At 41.5% G+C, this 15286-nt stretch overlaps 1 protein-coding gene across 3 annotated transcripts in view; it reads left to right on the top strand.

Moving 5' to 3' along the window:
* The window catches only part of EPG5 (ectopic P-granules 5 autophagy tethering factor), a 134688-nt gene that overhangs the window by 59522 nt on the left and 59880 nt on the right, over nt 1–15286 (top strand). For all 3 annotated transcript variants that reach the window (XM_017857824.1, XM_017857823.1, XM_017857825.1), the window contains exons 17-25: nt 972–1112; nt 2213–2357; nt 2565–2762; nt 3340–3450; nt 5123–5245; nt 6479–6645; nt 8230–8451; nt 10872–10995; nt 14835–14979. In XM_017857824.1, coding sequence (XP_017713313.1) covers nt 972–1112; nt 2213–2357; nt 2565–2762; nt 3340–3450; nt 5123–5245; nt 6479–6645; nt 8230–8451; nt 10872–10995; nt 14835–14979 — 1376 coding nt within the window. The remainder of the gene's footprint in view (nt 1–971; nt 1113–2212; nt 2358–2564; nt 2763–3339; nt 3451–5122; nt 5246–6478; nt 6646–8229; nt 8452–10871; nt 10996–14834; nt 14980–15286) is intronic.

Here is a 15286-nt window from a genome sequence, read left to right as displayed (position 1 = left end):
TATGTTTTATTCCCCAGTATCTTTATAGCATAAGTGTTTTTCCACATTGCCTTTGGTCATCATGTGTATTATTTTAAAATGATGCAATAGTATTTCCAATTGAAAGGATTTTTCTAAAATTTCCTTAAGTTATTTTGTACCTCTGAGTTTTAGAGTTAAAAATAAACCTGAAAGCACATCTTTACATGGATCATATTTTATATTTTTTTCCATATTTGAGATTATTTTTTAAGGATAGATTCTTTGAAGTGAGGCAGAGAATAATAAACATTTTATGCCAAATTGGTTTCAGCAGAATTTTGTAGTTTATGCAGGTTGAGTATCCCTAATCTGAAAACCTAAACTTTGAAATGCTCCAAAATCTGAAACTTTGAATTCTGACATTGCACTCAAAGAAAACGTTCATTGGAGCATTTTGGATTTTTGACTTTTGGATTAGGGATGCTCAGCTTATAAGTATGAATTGAGTGTTCCAAAATCTAAGAAAGCACTTTGGTCTCAAGCATTTCAGATAAGGGATAGTCAACCTGTACTGACAGATTGAGCTCACTTTTGAGTCTCCTCTTTGCTGTGACACCTTGCGGGAATATCCAGACAAGGAGAGCCCCTGTGGTTCTCTTAGGAGAAGCTCTGTTTGAGAAACAAAATATGGTAGTGGAGAGTGCTTTGGATTAGAAATGTGCAAACTGAGTTCTCATTTTGACCTTACCCTAGGAAATTATGTGAATTTGGGCATACTTCACCTTCCTCATCCATAAAATGAAAATACAGATTAACTTTTAAGTTCCTTTGCAATTCTAGAATTTCTGTGTGAAGATTGGGGTCTAGTATTTCTGTGTGAAGATTGGGTATAAAACATGTGCTGGAGACCTGAGATAACCCAAGGTATTGAAGGCTCATAACTCATTGGAAGAACAGAATTTTATGAACCAGCTACTTTGTATATTCATTGCCTTTCTCTTTTTCCGTAGCATTGAGAAGTTCTGTGCAGAAGGCATCCCACTGTTGGGAGTTCTGGTCCAGTCAAGACATTTGAGAACAGTGGTCCATGTCCTGGATAAGATTCTACCTTTATTTTACCCTTGCCAGTATTACCTTCTGAAGAATGAGCAGTAAGTGTGTTCCATTTGTGGCAGGAGACACTCTTAAACAGTCCAGCAAGTACAATTGACTGTATCTTCTGATTTCTTAAGTAAAATAAAGGGAATGCTATTTCAACAGTGTATTATGGGGCAAAAATATTCTGCACCCCAGTTTAGAATGCAGGTTGATGAACAGTGATTCTAATAATTACTTCAGTTTTATTACCATGAAAGATATTTTTCCTTTTCATTTATTGTAACTTTGAATTGCTTATTAAAGCTTATAAAGTATATGAAGCAGCAGTTTTTTCCCTGAGATTCTGGGAATCGTGCTTCTGATATTGAGCAGCAAATGGCTTTGCCATTGTAACAATAGAAAAGATTGTTTTTAATTGTTTACGGTGCATATAGTGCAGTGTTGCCAACAGATAAGATGCATAGGAAGGCGGGAAGAGAACAACCTGTCTAGGGAGTAGAGAGTAAAACATCTGGCTGGGGCCTCATGAAGAGTGATGAAAGGGGAGGTGAGGCCTCACCCCATGTGGAGGAGCCCTGTTCTGTGGGGACATGAAGTACATCCAAAGTCACAAGGGGAGCATTACAGTTTTCCTGTTGTGTGTCTTTTCAAGCAGTATGTCTCTAACTTGCCCAAAAGAGCTTATTAAATATGGATTCCCAGGTTTCTCCCCTGGGGATTTTACTTTAGTAGGAATGGGTTAGGTTCAGGGAACTACTCACCCAACCCCTCAACCCCTTTTTAAGAATCGACACCCTGGGCATGAGGCAAGTTTGGAAACTGAATGGTTTGGAAACATCTCTGCCTTTATTCGTGGAGGTGGGGAGTGAGGAGGGGAGAGTGGTGCCTTTGGGTCTTTCTCCTAATGCTGTTTAACTTGCATGTGTTTGTGTGTCATGGATCTGTTCTTATGCCTCTGTGGGTAGATAGAATTCTTTTTAACTCATGTTAAATGTGAAAACTTTATTCTTCTAGAGTCCCTTCTTAAATAGTGGTTTGGTCAAAAAATGGGACCAATTTAGGAATTTTTTGTTTCCTCATAAGTAATTAGCTGGGGAAAATTCTGTTGACTCCTGATTGGAAGGTAAAGTGCATCCTCCTGTGTGCTTGGCAGGTTTTTGTCGCACCTCCTCTTGTTCCTACACTTGGACAGCGGTGTCCCTCAGGGTGTCACACAACAGGTCACCCACAAGGTGGCACAGCACTTGACAGGAGCCAGCCATGGGGACAATGTGAAACTTCTCAACAGCATGATCCAGGTGAGGGCCCTTGCAAGCCCCTAAACACACCTCTAGTGTTAGCATGCTTATGTTTTCGTCATTTCAGATCACTTGGCTCAGTGTGCTTTTGGCCAAGAAAGGCAGTAGATTTGGGCTTTGTAGTGGAGGTAGATATTATTTTATTGCTATTTAAAAAATGAGAGGCTTGTTGTTATCTTTCCCATCACATGAGCCTTTTCTCCACAGGCACACATATCTGTAAGCACTCAGCCCAATGAAGTGGGCCCCGTTGCTGTGTTGGAGTTCTGGGTTCAGGCTCTCATAAGCCAGCATCTCTGGTACCGAGAACAACCTATCCTCTTCCTCATGGACCACTTGTGTAAAGCAGCTTTTCAGCTGATGCAGGAAGACTGCATACAGAAATTACTCTACCAGCAACATAAGGTAAAAAACCTGTTAGAAAATTTATCTTTCAGTGATTGGCTAGATATAGTAGTTTGTTTTTTTTTTTTTTGAGACAGAGTTTCACTCTTGTTGCCCAGGCTGGAGTGCAATGGCATGATCACAGCTCACTGCAACCTCCGCCTCCTGGGTTCAAGCGATTCTCCTGCCTCAGCCTCCTGAGTAGCTGGGATTACAGGTGTGAGCCACCACGCCCAGCTAATTTTTGTATTTTTAGTAGAGACTGGGTTTCACCATGTTGGCCAGGCTAGTCTTGAACTCCTGACCTCAGGTGACCTGCCCACCTCGGCCTCCCAAGGTGCTGGGATTACAGGTGTGAGCCACCGCGGCCGGCCTAAGTATAGTAGCTTTCTAAAAAGATTCCCCCAATACAGTTTTTAGATTTGGCTCCGGACTATTGATTCTGCCTTGGACTATTGCTGCTGGTGGACACATCCTTGAAATCTCTGTCTTATCAGAATCTTGTATTGTAGTAAGACAGTTGCTGATACTCTTGTAAAGGTCATTGATAAGATTTTTCTTAAAGCCTCCTCTCTGTGCTCCACATCTCCTGGTGTAGAATGCCTTGGGTTACCATTGTGACCGGAGTCTGCTCTCATCTTTGGTGAACTGGATTGTGGCAGGCAACATCACTCCTTCCTTTGTGGAGGGCTTGGCCACACCTACTCAGGTAGGAAACTGACTGAGAGGACCATTTGTTATCTTTGTGAACTTTAATCTCATGATCATCCTTGCAAAGAAATTACTAATAGTCTAAACTAACTTTTATTTAGCCCTTATTCTAGTGTAGGTATATTTTTTCATTTAATCTTTGTGGTAGCCCTTTGCTGAGGTTGTGCTGTTGCCATTCCTGTTTTACAGAGGAGTTAACTGAGTGGTTTTTTTTTTTGAGATGGAGTTTCGTTCTTGTTGCCCAGGCTGGAGTGCAGTGGCGTGATCTTGGCTCACTGCAACTTCTGCCTCCTGGGTTCGAGCTATTCTCCTGCCTTAGCCTCCCAAGTAGCTAGGATTACAGGCATGCGCCACCATGCCCAGCGCATTGTATTTTTAGTAGTCGGAGTTTCTCCATGTTGGTCAGGCTGGTCTCAAACTCCTGACCTCAGGTGATCTGCCCATCTTGGCCTCCCAAAGTGCTGGGATTACAGATGTGAGCCACTGCGTGCAGCCTGAGGTTCTTTTTTTTTTTTTTTTTTTTTTTAAATTAAAAAACGTTTTTGGAGACCAGGCCTTACTTTGTTGCGCAGGCTAGTCTCAATCTCCTGTTGTTAAGTCATTCTCCTGCTCCCAGCCTCCCTAGTATTTGGGGACTACAGGCACACCTACTGTGCCTAGCTATAACTGAGGTTCATGGAATTAAGGGTTATCTCAGGAATAGACGGCTCTTAATCAGACTGTAGCCAGCTGACTGCAGTGACTGCCCAGCAGCACTGCAGAGAGCTTTAGAGTAGGCGCTGGAGCCAGACAGCCTGGGCTTCAGTCTGGGTTCTGCTGTTTGTTAGTTCTGTGCCTTAGGCAGCTTGCCCCTCTCTCTGTCCTCAGTTTTCTCAGTTGTCAAATGGGAATAATGATGGCACCTGTGTGTAAAGCATTTAGAACAGTGCTTAGCTCGTAGCCAGTACTTACTGAGTGTTAGCCATTATTATTGTCATCATCATCAGCAGCATTATTTTTATCATTACCACCTCTTACACTTTCTATATAAAATTATGTCTGTTTCATCACTTAAATCAGTAGTAACATTCTTCAACCTGTTATTCGTCTTACTTTTTGTTCTTCTTCCCACCTCTCATGGATTGAGCTGGAACAAACTCCTTGCTGTTAGCTAGACACATCCCTGGCTTTTACTCTTTTTGTCTCTGCCTAGCGGATTCTCTTACCCGCATGCCTTTCCCTCTGACCTCTACATAGAACCTTCTCTGAGGTAGCACTTCACCTTGACTCCGTCCTTGCCACTGCTCAACTTCACATTTTGGTTACTTACATATTAGTCTTGTCTACTCCAATAGATGGAAAACTTCTTAAAGACAGAGCCCCTGTCTGGTCCTCTTTCCTGTCTCTCTTGCACACAGATCTTGCCCAGTAAATATGGAGTGAATGAACATCTTCTTGTACTAAAGTAGCCTTTCCAAAGGAACGTAACATTTTCCAATGATCTATTTTATTTAAATTTATATCTGTGACAAGAATATAGGTGGGTATAAAAATGTGTTAATTTTAGAAACTGCAAATATTTGCTGATTGAGATTGAGATAGGAAGAGAGTATAAATGTGGAATATCAGGATGTATTTTGTCAGTGGGGCAAGCTCCTCCTTCCCCTCCCCTTTATCTGGTGTCATTGTAGGTCTGGTTTGCCTGGACAGTGCTCAACGTGGAATCCATCTTTGAGGAGGACTCCCAGCTCCGGAGAGTTATTGAAGGGGAATTGGTGATAAACTCTGCTTTCACCCCTGACCAAGCTCTGAAGGTACAAATAGCAGTTCTGCATTTGAGTGGTAGAAGGTGGTTTACACTTTTGCTGATGGATTCACCCGTAGCTTTTGGGCTTTTGTGTCTTCTTTTGTTGTGAATGTTTGGAAAGCTCAACAACCAAACCAGTACTCAAAACTGTGTAATTGAAGAGTACTTGCTTCTGAAGTTTCATTTAACAAGAGTCTCAAGCTAATATTTGAAGGCTGGATCATTGCACATGTGACAGGGGTTGCCATTGGCTCCCACATACATCAGAATTCCCTAGAGAGCTTGTTAAAAAGCAGATTCCTAGACCTCACCTTCTGAGATTTGGAGTCTCTGCGTCTGGAGTGGGACCAGGAGTTTATTTTTTAAAACTCCCAGCTGATTGTTAGGCTTACTAATGTGTGGGAAAGACTGGAATAAAGCTTTAAAGAACCTTCTATTTTAGTATAGATTTTACTTTTGGGTTTCAGAGCCTGTTAAAGAATTTGCTTTTGGGTTTCAGAGCCTGTCAGAGAATTTGGCATTCTCGAATGTCCTTTTGAAATCTGAATTTTCAAAAGATTGTTAAAGTTTGATGGTCACATAGTCACATCTACTTTTTTTTTTTGGAGACAGAGTCTTCCCATGTTGCCCAGGCTGGAATGTTGCAATGGCACAATCTCAGCTCACTGCAACCTCCGCCTCCCAGGCTCAAGCAATTCTTATGCCTCAGCCTCAGCCTCCTGAGTAGCTGGGATTACAGGAGTGCACCACCACACCCAGCTAATTTTTCTATTTTTGGTAGAGACAGGGTTTTGCCATGTTGGCCAGGCTGGTCTTGAACTCCTGACCTGAAGTGATCCACCCGCCTTGGCCTCACAAAGTGCTGGGATTACAGGTGTGAGCCACTGCCCCCAGCTTTACTTTTGGTTTTCGTTTCATTCTGTTCCCTTGCACTCTAACGTATTTGCCAAGGAATTTCAGAAATGAAAATGAGTTAGACTAGATGACTCTTAAGACCCATACCCATTCTGGGGTCTGTGAAGTGTTTTGACAGAAAAAAAGCTGCCCTACATGTCTTGCTACCAAGGAGGTTAAAATGTTAACTAGTGGATTGGAGAGGTGAGTTTTATATGATATTTAAAAAATATATTATTGAATTGAAAACAGAATGTTTGGTGTTTCATTTGGATCATTTAGAAAGAGTTAACTATTTGCATTTATGTTCATTTTGTGGTTACTCAGAGCCCTTTCTTTTTTGTAGAAAGCCCAGACCCAGCTGAAGCTCCCCATCGTGCCATCCCTCCAGAGGTTGCTGATTTATCGCTGGGCCCACCAGGCTCTGGTCACGCCTTCTGATCACCCTCTCCTGCCACTCATTTGGCAGAAGTTCTTCCTTCTGTATCTTCACCGCCCAGGACCACAGTATGGGTATGGTGCCCAGTATTGTAGGTTTCTGTGAGTCCATTTCTGCCTTTGCACTGCTCTCTTTCTATGTGTTCTTAGACTGTGGAGTGTGAATTGGAATCATTCTTTGGTGATCTCTGGTGAGGACTCTTTGTCTCTCTCTATGTTTGACATTTATTAGACTGGATCTTTTTTGAGTTGGTGGTGTCTTGTGGCAGCTTCTCTTTACCATCTTCCATGACCAGTGTAGTGAAGACAACACCCTGGGATTGGGCAAGGTTTCACACGGAACTTCTGGAGATGCAAAGGGACAACAGCTGTCTCAAACTGAGGCTGCCTGTGTGACCGTCATGGGGCTTGTGGGAGGGGACCTTGTGATGAGTGGTGCAGGTGTGAACAAAGGCCAGTCTGTGTCTGTCACCTATGGGTTGTACTTGGGAATATTCAGCATTTTCATGGGATTCATATGAAGATACTCCACCCAGCCAGAGCCATCCACTATTACCAACCATTGCTCTCTAGCTCCTGCCTCAATTCCTCATTCCCCAACTCACTCATTTGAAATATATAGATATTGACTGGGCATGGTGGCTCCAGCCTATAATTCCAGCAGTTTGGGAGACCAAGGTGGGAGGATCACTTGAGGTCGGGAGTTAAAGACAAACCTGGTCAACATGGTGAAACTCCATCTCTACTAAAAATAGAAAAATTGGGCTGGGCGCGGTGGCTCAAGCCTGTAATCCCAGCACTTTGGGAGGCCGAGATGGGCGGATCACGAGGTCAGGAGATCGAGACCATCCTGGCTAACACGGTGAAACCCCGTCTCCACTAAAAAATGCAAAAAAACTAGCCAGGCGAGGTGGCGGGCACCTGTAGTCCCAGCTACTCGGGAGGCTGAGGCAGGAGAATGGCGTAAACCCGGGAGGCGGAGCTTGCAGTGAGCCGAGATCTGGCCACTGCACTCCAGCCTGGGCAACAGAGCGAGACTCCGTCTCAAAAAAAAAAAAAAAAAGAAAATTAGCCCAGCGCAGTGGCACGTGCCTGTAATCCCAGCTACTTGGGAGGCTGAGGCAGGAGAGTCGCTTGAACCCAGGAGATAGAGGTTGCAGTGAGCCGAGATTTTGCCACCGCACTCTAGCCTGGGTGACAGAGCGAGACTCTGTCCCAAAAAAAAAAAAGTATCTATCTATATATATGTGTGTGCGTGTGTGTGTGTGTGTGTGTGTGTGTGTATAGATAGATAGATAGATAGATAGATAGATAGATAGATAGATAAAAAGTTAGATAGATTCTTAGTCACTTCTATTTTTGTTTTTGCCAGATTGCAAGTTCTTCAAGAATAGAGAACATCTTTCTCTATGCTATACCTATAAGTAGCGAAGATGTCTTAAATTTGTGTAGCATTTCACACTTTTTAAAACTACTTTCATATACACCATCTTGTTGGACCATCAAAATAATCTTTGAGGTAGAAATAATAGGTATTAATTTAATGGTGTATATCCACAATCACAGTAAATTGCCTTGCTAATTGACTGCTATTTTATGCCATACAGAAAGTACATCTTGTGTTGAAAGTTTATAGATCTGTGCTTGCGTTTTTTTAAGGTTACCCATAGATGGTTGTATTGGAAGAAGGTTTTTTCAAAGTCCTGCTCATATCAGTTTGTTGAAAGAAATGAAGAGACGTTTGACCGAGGTGGCTGACTTCCACCATGCTGCAAGCAAGGCCCTCCGTGTTCCAGCAGAGGGCAGTGAAGGGCTGCCAGAGAGCCAGTCTGGCACCCCTGGTTACCTGACTTCACCAGAACTGCACAAGGAGCTGGTGAGGTGAGTATGGTTGTTTAGCCTCTTACATTGTTGTCTGCAGCACAGGTACTATGCTGGAGCAGTTAACTGTGTTACAAACTGCTGGATGTTATTCTCTTAACATGGTTAGATTGAGTATGGAAGGTGGCTTTGATATAGATTTGCATCTTGAAATGTTTCTCTTTTATATTCCTCAAGAGAACTGAATCAACAGTTTGGATGTACTTGTGTCGAGTGCCTGTAGTCTGAGTGATAAATCCTCTTCTACTTCTTTGTGTAAAAATAGAAATAAACCAAATTTTATCATAGCAGGTAAACAATGATTAAAGTCTTCTAGACAGCCTGGGCAACATAGTGAGACCGTATCTCTACAAAAAAAAAAAAAAAAATTAGCCAAGCCTGGTAGCATGCACCTGTGGTCCCAGCTACTTGGGAGGCTGAGATGGGAGGATCCCTTAAGCCCAGAAGGTCGAGGCTGCAATGAACCATAATCATGCCACTGCACTCCAGCCTGGGCAACAGAGTGAGACTCCGTTTCAAAAAAACCTTGCTAGAATACTTCTTTTTCTAAGAAAGAATGTCTCACTATGTTGCCCAGGCCGGAGTGCAGTGGCTATTCATAGGCACGATCATAGTGCGACGATCATAGTGCACCTCAGCCCCAAACTCCTGGGCCCAAGTGATCCTCCTGAGCAGTTGAGACTGCAGGTGTGTGCCACCACACATAGCCTAGAAGAGCTCTTCAAAAGAAACAAATGACTGAGGCAGGGCTCTTTAAGTTGGTTCATCCTCCACCGGATTCAGGGATCCACCTGGGATGAGGGGTCTAGTAATCTCCCAAAAATATGTGCCCTATAAAATCAGGGTACAATATTTGTTTCCTGTAAAAGGTTAAGAACTCGGAAGGTAGGTTCGGATTCCTTTTACACTATTCCTTCATCTTTCATTTATAAGTTTGATATAAACCAAATACTAGTCTTACAAATAAGACTTAATAAAAATGGCTCTTAAGAATTAATCCTGAATACCCAATAGCTCGATGAGGCCCCCATTTCAACTAGCACTGAGGCCTCAGGTTTACTTGCCCTCAACCTTTTAGGGCTCTCGCTCAGCCTCCAGAATTTCTCCCCTTATGTTGCTTGTTGAAGGAGAACTTCTTTTTAACCAGCCTTAAGCAGTGGAAGGCTTTCTCTGTGAACATTTTAGATAAGCCAAGAAAGTCTTTGATATTCCCTTCTGCCTCTGTTATGTTCCCCTTCCTGGTATGTGTTCATAAAGTGGCCATCTATTTCACTGAGTCAGAAACTGGAGGAGAGAACTACCTAGCAACTTCTTCTCTGTAAGAACCCCAAAGCCCTGTCCTTGTCTCTGTTCCTGGACTGGCTGTTGCAGAGGTAAAGGAGGTAATTTTCCACTTTATTGAGTAAAGTCAGGCCAGGCCACCTCCCAGTCCCCCACCCAGTAATTTGTGTGTTTGCCGACTATTTTCTAGTACTGCTGGTAAAACAAAACAAAATAAAATGAAGGAAGTATCATATTTTAAAAGGTTTTACTGGAAAATTGGAACTTTTTTTTTTGAGGCAGGGTCTTGCTCTATCACCCAGGCTGAAGTGCAGTGGCACAATCTCGGCTCACTGCAACCTCTGCCTCCCAGATTCAAGTGATTCTCCTGCCTCAGCCTCCTGAGTAGCTGGGATTACAGGTGTGCACTACCACATCTGGCTCATTTTTGTATTTTTAGTAGAGACGAGAATCTCACCGTGTTGGTCAGGCTTATCTCGAACTCCTGACCTCGTGATCTGCCCGCCTCAGCCTTCAAAAGTACTGGAATTACAGGCATGAGCCACTGTGCCGAGCCAGAACTTTTATTTTTTTAAGTCTGATTTTATTTTATTCCATCTTGATGAGAGGGGCATACACACATGCTATGATATTTATTTGTGATTCTTTGAGGTGGGAGATGGTTCTTGAGCCTAAAGCTGGAAAATTCCTACAATGCATAAGTTTAAAATAGCTCTTAATATTTTCTCTGAAAATGTTTTATTTGAATGTTATTTTGCTTTTCCAAGCAAAATAACTGACTGAATTGCTCAGGAAAGAAAAGCTCCAAATTCAGATCCCAGGTCTATGGTAAAAATCACCTTTTCCAGTTATATTTTTCTGTGTACTGTATTTAAATCTACTTTAAAGAATGGTTGTCAGAGCCCCTTCCTCATACCTTTTGTTTTAACAATTATCGCATCATATTTGAATGATCTGTGACATGCCTCCCCTGCTGAACCAGGAGTTCCCTGGGAGCCGTGGTGGTTGTTGGCCACATTTTCTGTATTATGGGCTTTCTTTACCCTTACATAGGGTTGCCGGTGTTCCTAGAGATGTAAGAAACTTCATTTGCATGCTCATCTTTTAATGTTTCATATAATTATGTTTTTATCTTTTAGGCTCTTCAATGTATATATATTATGGCTAGAAGATGAGAATTTTCAAAAAGGAGATACCTATATCCCTTCTCTACCAAAGCATTATGATATTCACAGGCTAGCAAAAGTGATGCAGAATCAGCAGGTGAAACTATAGCACTCTTTTTTAGCATATCCGAATGTAATTTGAACTGGTCGTATTCATAATAATAAAACAATTTATTGATAAGAAAATGGATAGTCACTCAAATGGTCATTGTTTCTATGAGTTTTGTCAGTATCTAAGTGATTATATGGAGGGAATACTCGCTTTTGAATCTCCAGCCTCACCGTGCCTTCTACTTGAAGCCTCGAAGCTTGTTCTAGGGCTTTTTACAACTTCATAAACATAACCTTCCTCTGACTGTGTATTTTTTAAAATTGGAAGTTGTTAGCAGCTAAACACCTTTAAGCAATTATCTCTACTCCCATTCTTACATGCAGTGTAAAAATTTGTAAGAATTTGTAAGGATCCATATGTGATGTAGGAGGTTAGTTAAATGGAGGAGATCAGGAGCTCACCTTTGTTTGGCTTTGGAGGTGCTTACTTGTCATTGTCACAGTTCTGGTTGCTCTTCTGGAACCACTTGATTTCAGTCTTCGTATGTCCTAAGCTGTTCTCTCCCAGGCACTCAAAGATATCTGTGACCCTTTTTCAGGCCAAAACTTGTATTCTCAGTTTTCTCTAAGCTTCTCTAGCCTTCTTGGGGACAGGGAAAAAGGGTTGGGGAAGACAATTCTCTTCTGTTCTAGTTCTTTTTTTTCTAGGGTTGCAGTCTTTTGAGCATTGACCCTAGCACCAGGATGGGATTTAGGAACCTCTAAGAGTTGAAACACTTTCATTTGGATCCTTAAACCCTCCTACTTTCATATCATGTGTGTATTTTATCTCCAGTAGGTGTCTTTTTCTTGTTTTTTTTCCTTCATTTCTTGCCTTCTTTCTTCTTGCTTTCCTTTTCTTCTGTATTTATTGAGTGTCTTCTAAGTGCCAGGTACCAAAGATACAAAAAGAAATCTGATACATTCCCTGCCTCCAAAGAGCTTATTGGCAAACAGGAGACTAAACAAACAGTTATTACATTTTGTGATCAAGATTATGGGCCGGGTACGTGGCTTACACCTGTAATCCCAACACTTTGGGAGGCTGAGGTGGGAGGATCACCTGAGGTCAGGAGTTCAAGCCCAGCCTGGCCAACGTGGCAAGACCCCGTCTGTACTAAAAAATACAAAAAATTAGCTGGGCATGGTAGTGGGCACCTGTAATCCCATCAGCTCAGGAGACTGAGGCAGGATAATCGCTTGAACCTGGGAGGTAGAGGTTGCAGTGAGCTGAGATCACGCCACTGCACTCCAGTCTGGGCAACAGAGAGAGATGTCGTCTTAAAAAAAAAAAAAAATTAGGAGAGTGGAATGTACATGGTACTATGGGAACATAGAGGAATAGCCCCTCATTTGGATTGGGCCTGGAGTGGTGACCTTTGAGCTGAGCCCTGAAGGACAAATGGGAGTTGGGCAGATGGAAAGGAAAGGCATGGTGTTAGGGAGTGGCAGAGAGGATGTTAACGGGCAGAAAGACCAGTGTGTGCAGAGACATAGCAGGTGAGAGAGAGTAGGACATAGCAGGTGAGAGAGAGTAGGGCATGTTCAGAAAGGTGCAGGGTAGGGCAAAGCACCTGAGGCGGGGCAGATGAAACCAGAGAGGTGAGTAGGAGTGAAATCCCTAAGGACCATGTGTACTTTTCGAAAGAATTTGGCTTGTATTTTGAAGTCTTTGTTTGGAAAGCTATTGAAATAGCAGCAGTTAGTAACAAATGGATGAATTAAAAATATATCGAGGAAGAATCAGATACCCAAAGACTTCCAAATTTCTAACGTTGGCCCCCAGAGATAAACCCTGGAAGAGCGGGTACCTGAGGGGCTTCAATGAGAGCTCTCTATCAAGGAGTTGGTCAGAAGGGGAGATACAGATCTAGAATTCAGGAATGAGGCAAAGTTGGATATGTGGATTTAGTGGTAAGAGAATACGTAGATTAAGAAGAGGACTGAAGATGGAACCCTGAGAAATAACAGCATTTAAGGCACAGAGAAGTAAGACTGAGAATATAGAGCCAGAGAAACAAGAAAAATACACATGAGACCATGGTGTCCTGACATCCTTTGAGTGCAATTCCATCCTCATCTTTTTATACTTGACATCCCTCATCCATGTCCAAAGCTTTGTACATGGTAGGTACTTGGTCAGTGTTTTTAAAAATTAGCCATTGCTTTCTTGGTTTTCTGAGATTTATCCTGGTTCCTCAGCATCAACAGAACTAATTGATTTCTTTCTCCCTCTTTTTCTTTTTAATTCAGCCTTTGCTTGGTGCTTGATGTATAATTTCTTGATCTATAATTCAAGCTCAGGCTTGTTTTGTATTTTTATGGTTTCTAAGACATCTCTGTTTACCTATCGTTAATTCCTAGTATTTGCTCTGATCATTAGCCTCTGTTAGCAGTTACTTAGTATAGAGGCAGAGAAAGTGACAGAGTGGCCCTATTTAAAGGAGCGTGTATACAATAGGAGGATCTGACCCAGCACATTGAATAGTCAGCTGCATGTGGAATTCAGGATTGTGATTGTGATTACATTGGAGCTCCTCCTTTGAGTCTGGAATGCCGTGTGCTGTGGGGTTGGTTTGGAAATAATGATTTGGGACTTCACAGCAGTGTGCTTATTGAGAAGCCAGGGACATTTTTTGGTTTAGAGGGATCCTTGGGCCTTTAGAACACTTAAAATCAAAACAAAAATCATGGTCCACAAACCCATAGTCCCTATTTGCTCACTTGCTGTTACTATTTGAAGTTCATTGATAATTTGACTTTTTGTTGTTGTTAAAGGCAGTCCCCCATTCTAATGCGTAGTGATCACTAAAGTGAAACATATATAATTCGAAATAGGTAAGACAGCCCACGGGAGTGTAGGGGGAGGATACTAGAGCTGCTCTATTTATTGTTTTCTCATTTTATTTGTTTACTTATGTGACACCTGTTATTATGAAAAAATTCCATCATATAGGAAAATAGGGAGACCAGTATAATGGGCATGCCCTTCTCCCCCTCCCCACATATGCCATGTGTCTAGTTTCATCTATAGCCCATCCACTTCCTCTTCCATTTTATCTTGGAGATAATCCCAGAGAGCAGTTGATACATGAAGATTTTAAAAGATAGGGATAAAAAATGACATAACCTAATAGCATACCTAAACATATTAGAAATAATATTTTGTATCAAATATTTAGTCAGTGTTCAAGTTTCCACCTTTCTCATAAATGTCATAAAAGTTTTATTTTTATTTTCATAGTTTGAATCAGGATTCACATGTTGTGATTGGTTGATATGTCTTAAAAATCTATTTAATGTACAAGTCCTTCCCTTATCCCTTTACTTTTCCTTGCAGTTTATTTGTTGAAGAAACTGAGTCATTTGTCCATAGAGGCTCCCTACCATATGGATTTTGCTAACTGTATCTTCATGGTGTAGTTTAACATGTTTTTCTGTCCCCTGTGCTTACTATAAATTGATAGTTGGGTTTAGTATCTTGATCTAATTCAGATTTGATTATTTTTTAACATTTTATTTTTTATCTCTTTAACATTTGCTATTTTTCACCTATGTCTTATAGTATACGTAATGTATTAGCTTTACAATGTATGTGTATAATTTATAAATATACATATAGGGCTGTTAAAACTTTTTCTAATCATGATACATGAAAAAGTTTTATAGCTACTGCAGAGATTGTTAGAGTGGTCATTTTAATGGCAATTTATCCTAATGCTGGAGCACTTGGAGTAGACCACTTCATGTTGAAACTTACTGGTTCACTTTATAGTTAAATATATAGTTTTATATGTGAATCTATAACTTGTCTGTCAGAGTTAAAATACTGTCGTTCTGTTTCAGGATCTGTGGATGGAGTATTTGAACATGGAGCGCATCTACCATGAGTTTCAGGAGACTGTTGGTCTGTGGACGCAGGCCAAACTTGAGTCCCATTCCACACCCTGTAGTTCGTCTGTGCAGCTGGACTTCACTGATCCTTTGCTGGGTGGGTCCTGGGAGCACCCACCCCTTCGAATGAGTGAATGAATAATTGAATCAGAGCCATTGAGGGTTGAGGCTGACATACTTTATTCCTCCAGTGTTCATTTTCCTCCGATGCTTTAAAAGAGATTTCAGTTTACTTATACAATGGTGTAAAGTGCAACTGTAAATGTAATTACTTTGCAGTTTTAAAAATCGGAAGTCTGTCTTTTTCTTTTATAAACTCTTTTCCTCTGTACCTGGAACTCTTACCTTACAAATGAATCAGATGCCTGAAGTTTCTAAGTTTTTTCTCCCAGCACATTTTTCTA

This window comes from Rhinopithecus bieti, unplaced genomic scaffold, assembly GCF_001698545.2.
Source record: "Rhinopithecus bieti isolate Rb0 unplaced genomic scaffold, ASM169854v2 scaffold_42084, whole genome shotgun sequence".
Lineage (NCBI taxonomy): Eukaryota > Metazoa > Chordata > Mammalia > Primates > Cercopithecidae > Rhinopithecus > Rhinopithecus bieti.
The sequence above is the reverse complement of the archived record's forward strand: the minus strand, read 5'-3'. Positions and strand labels throughout refer to the sequence as shown.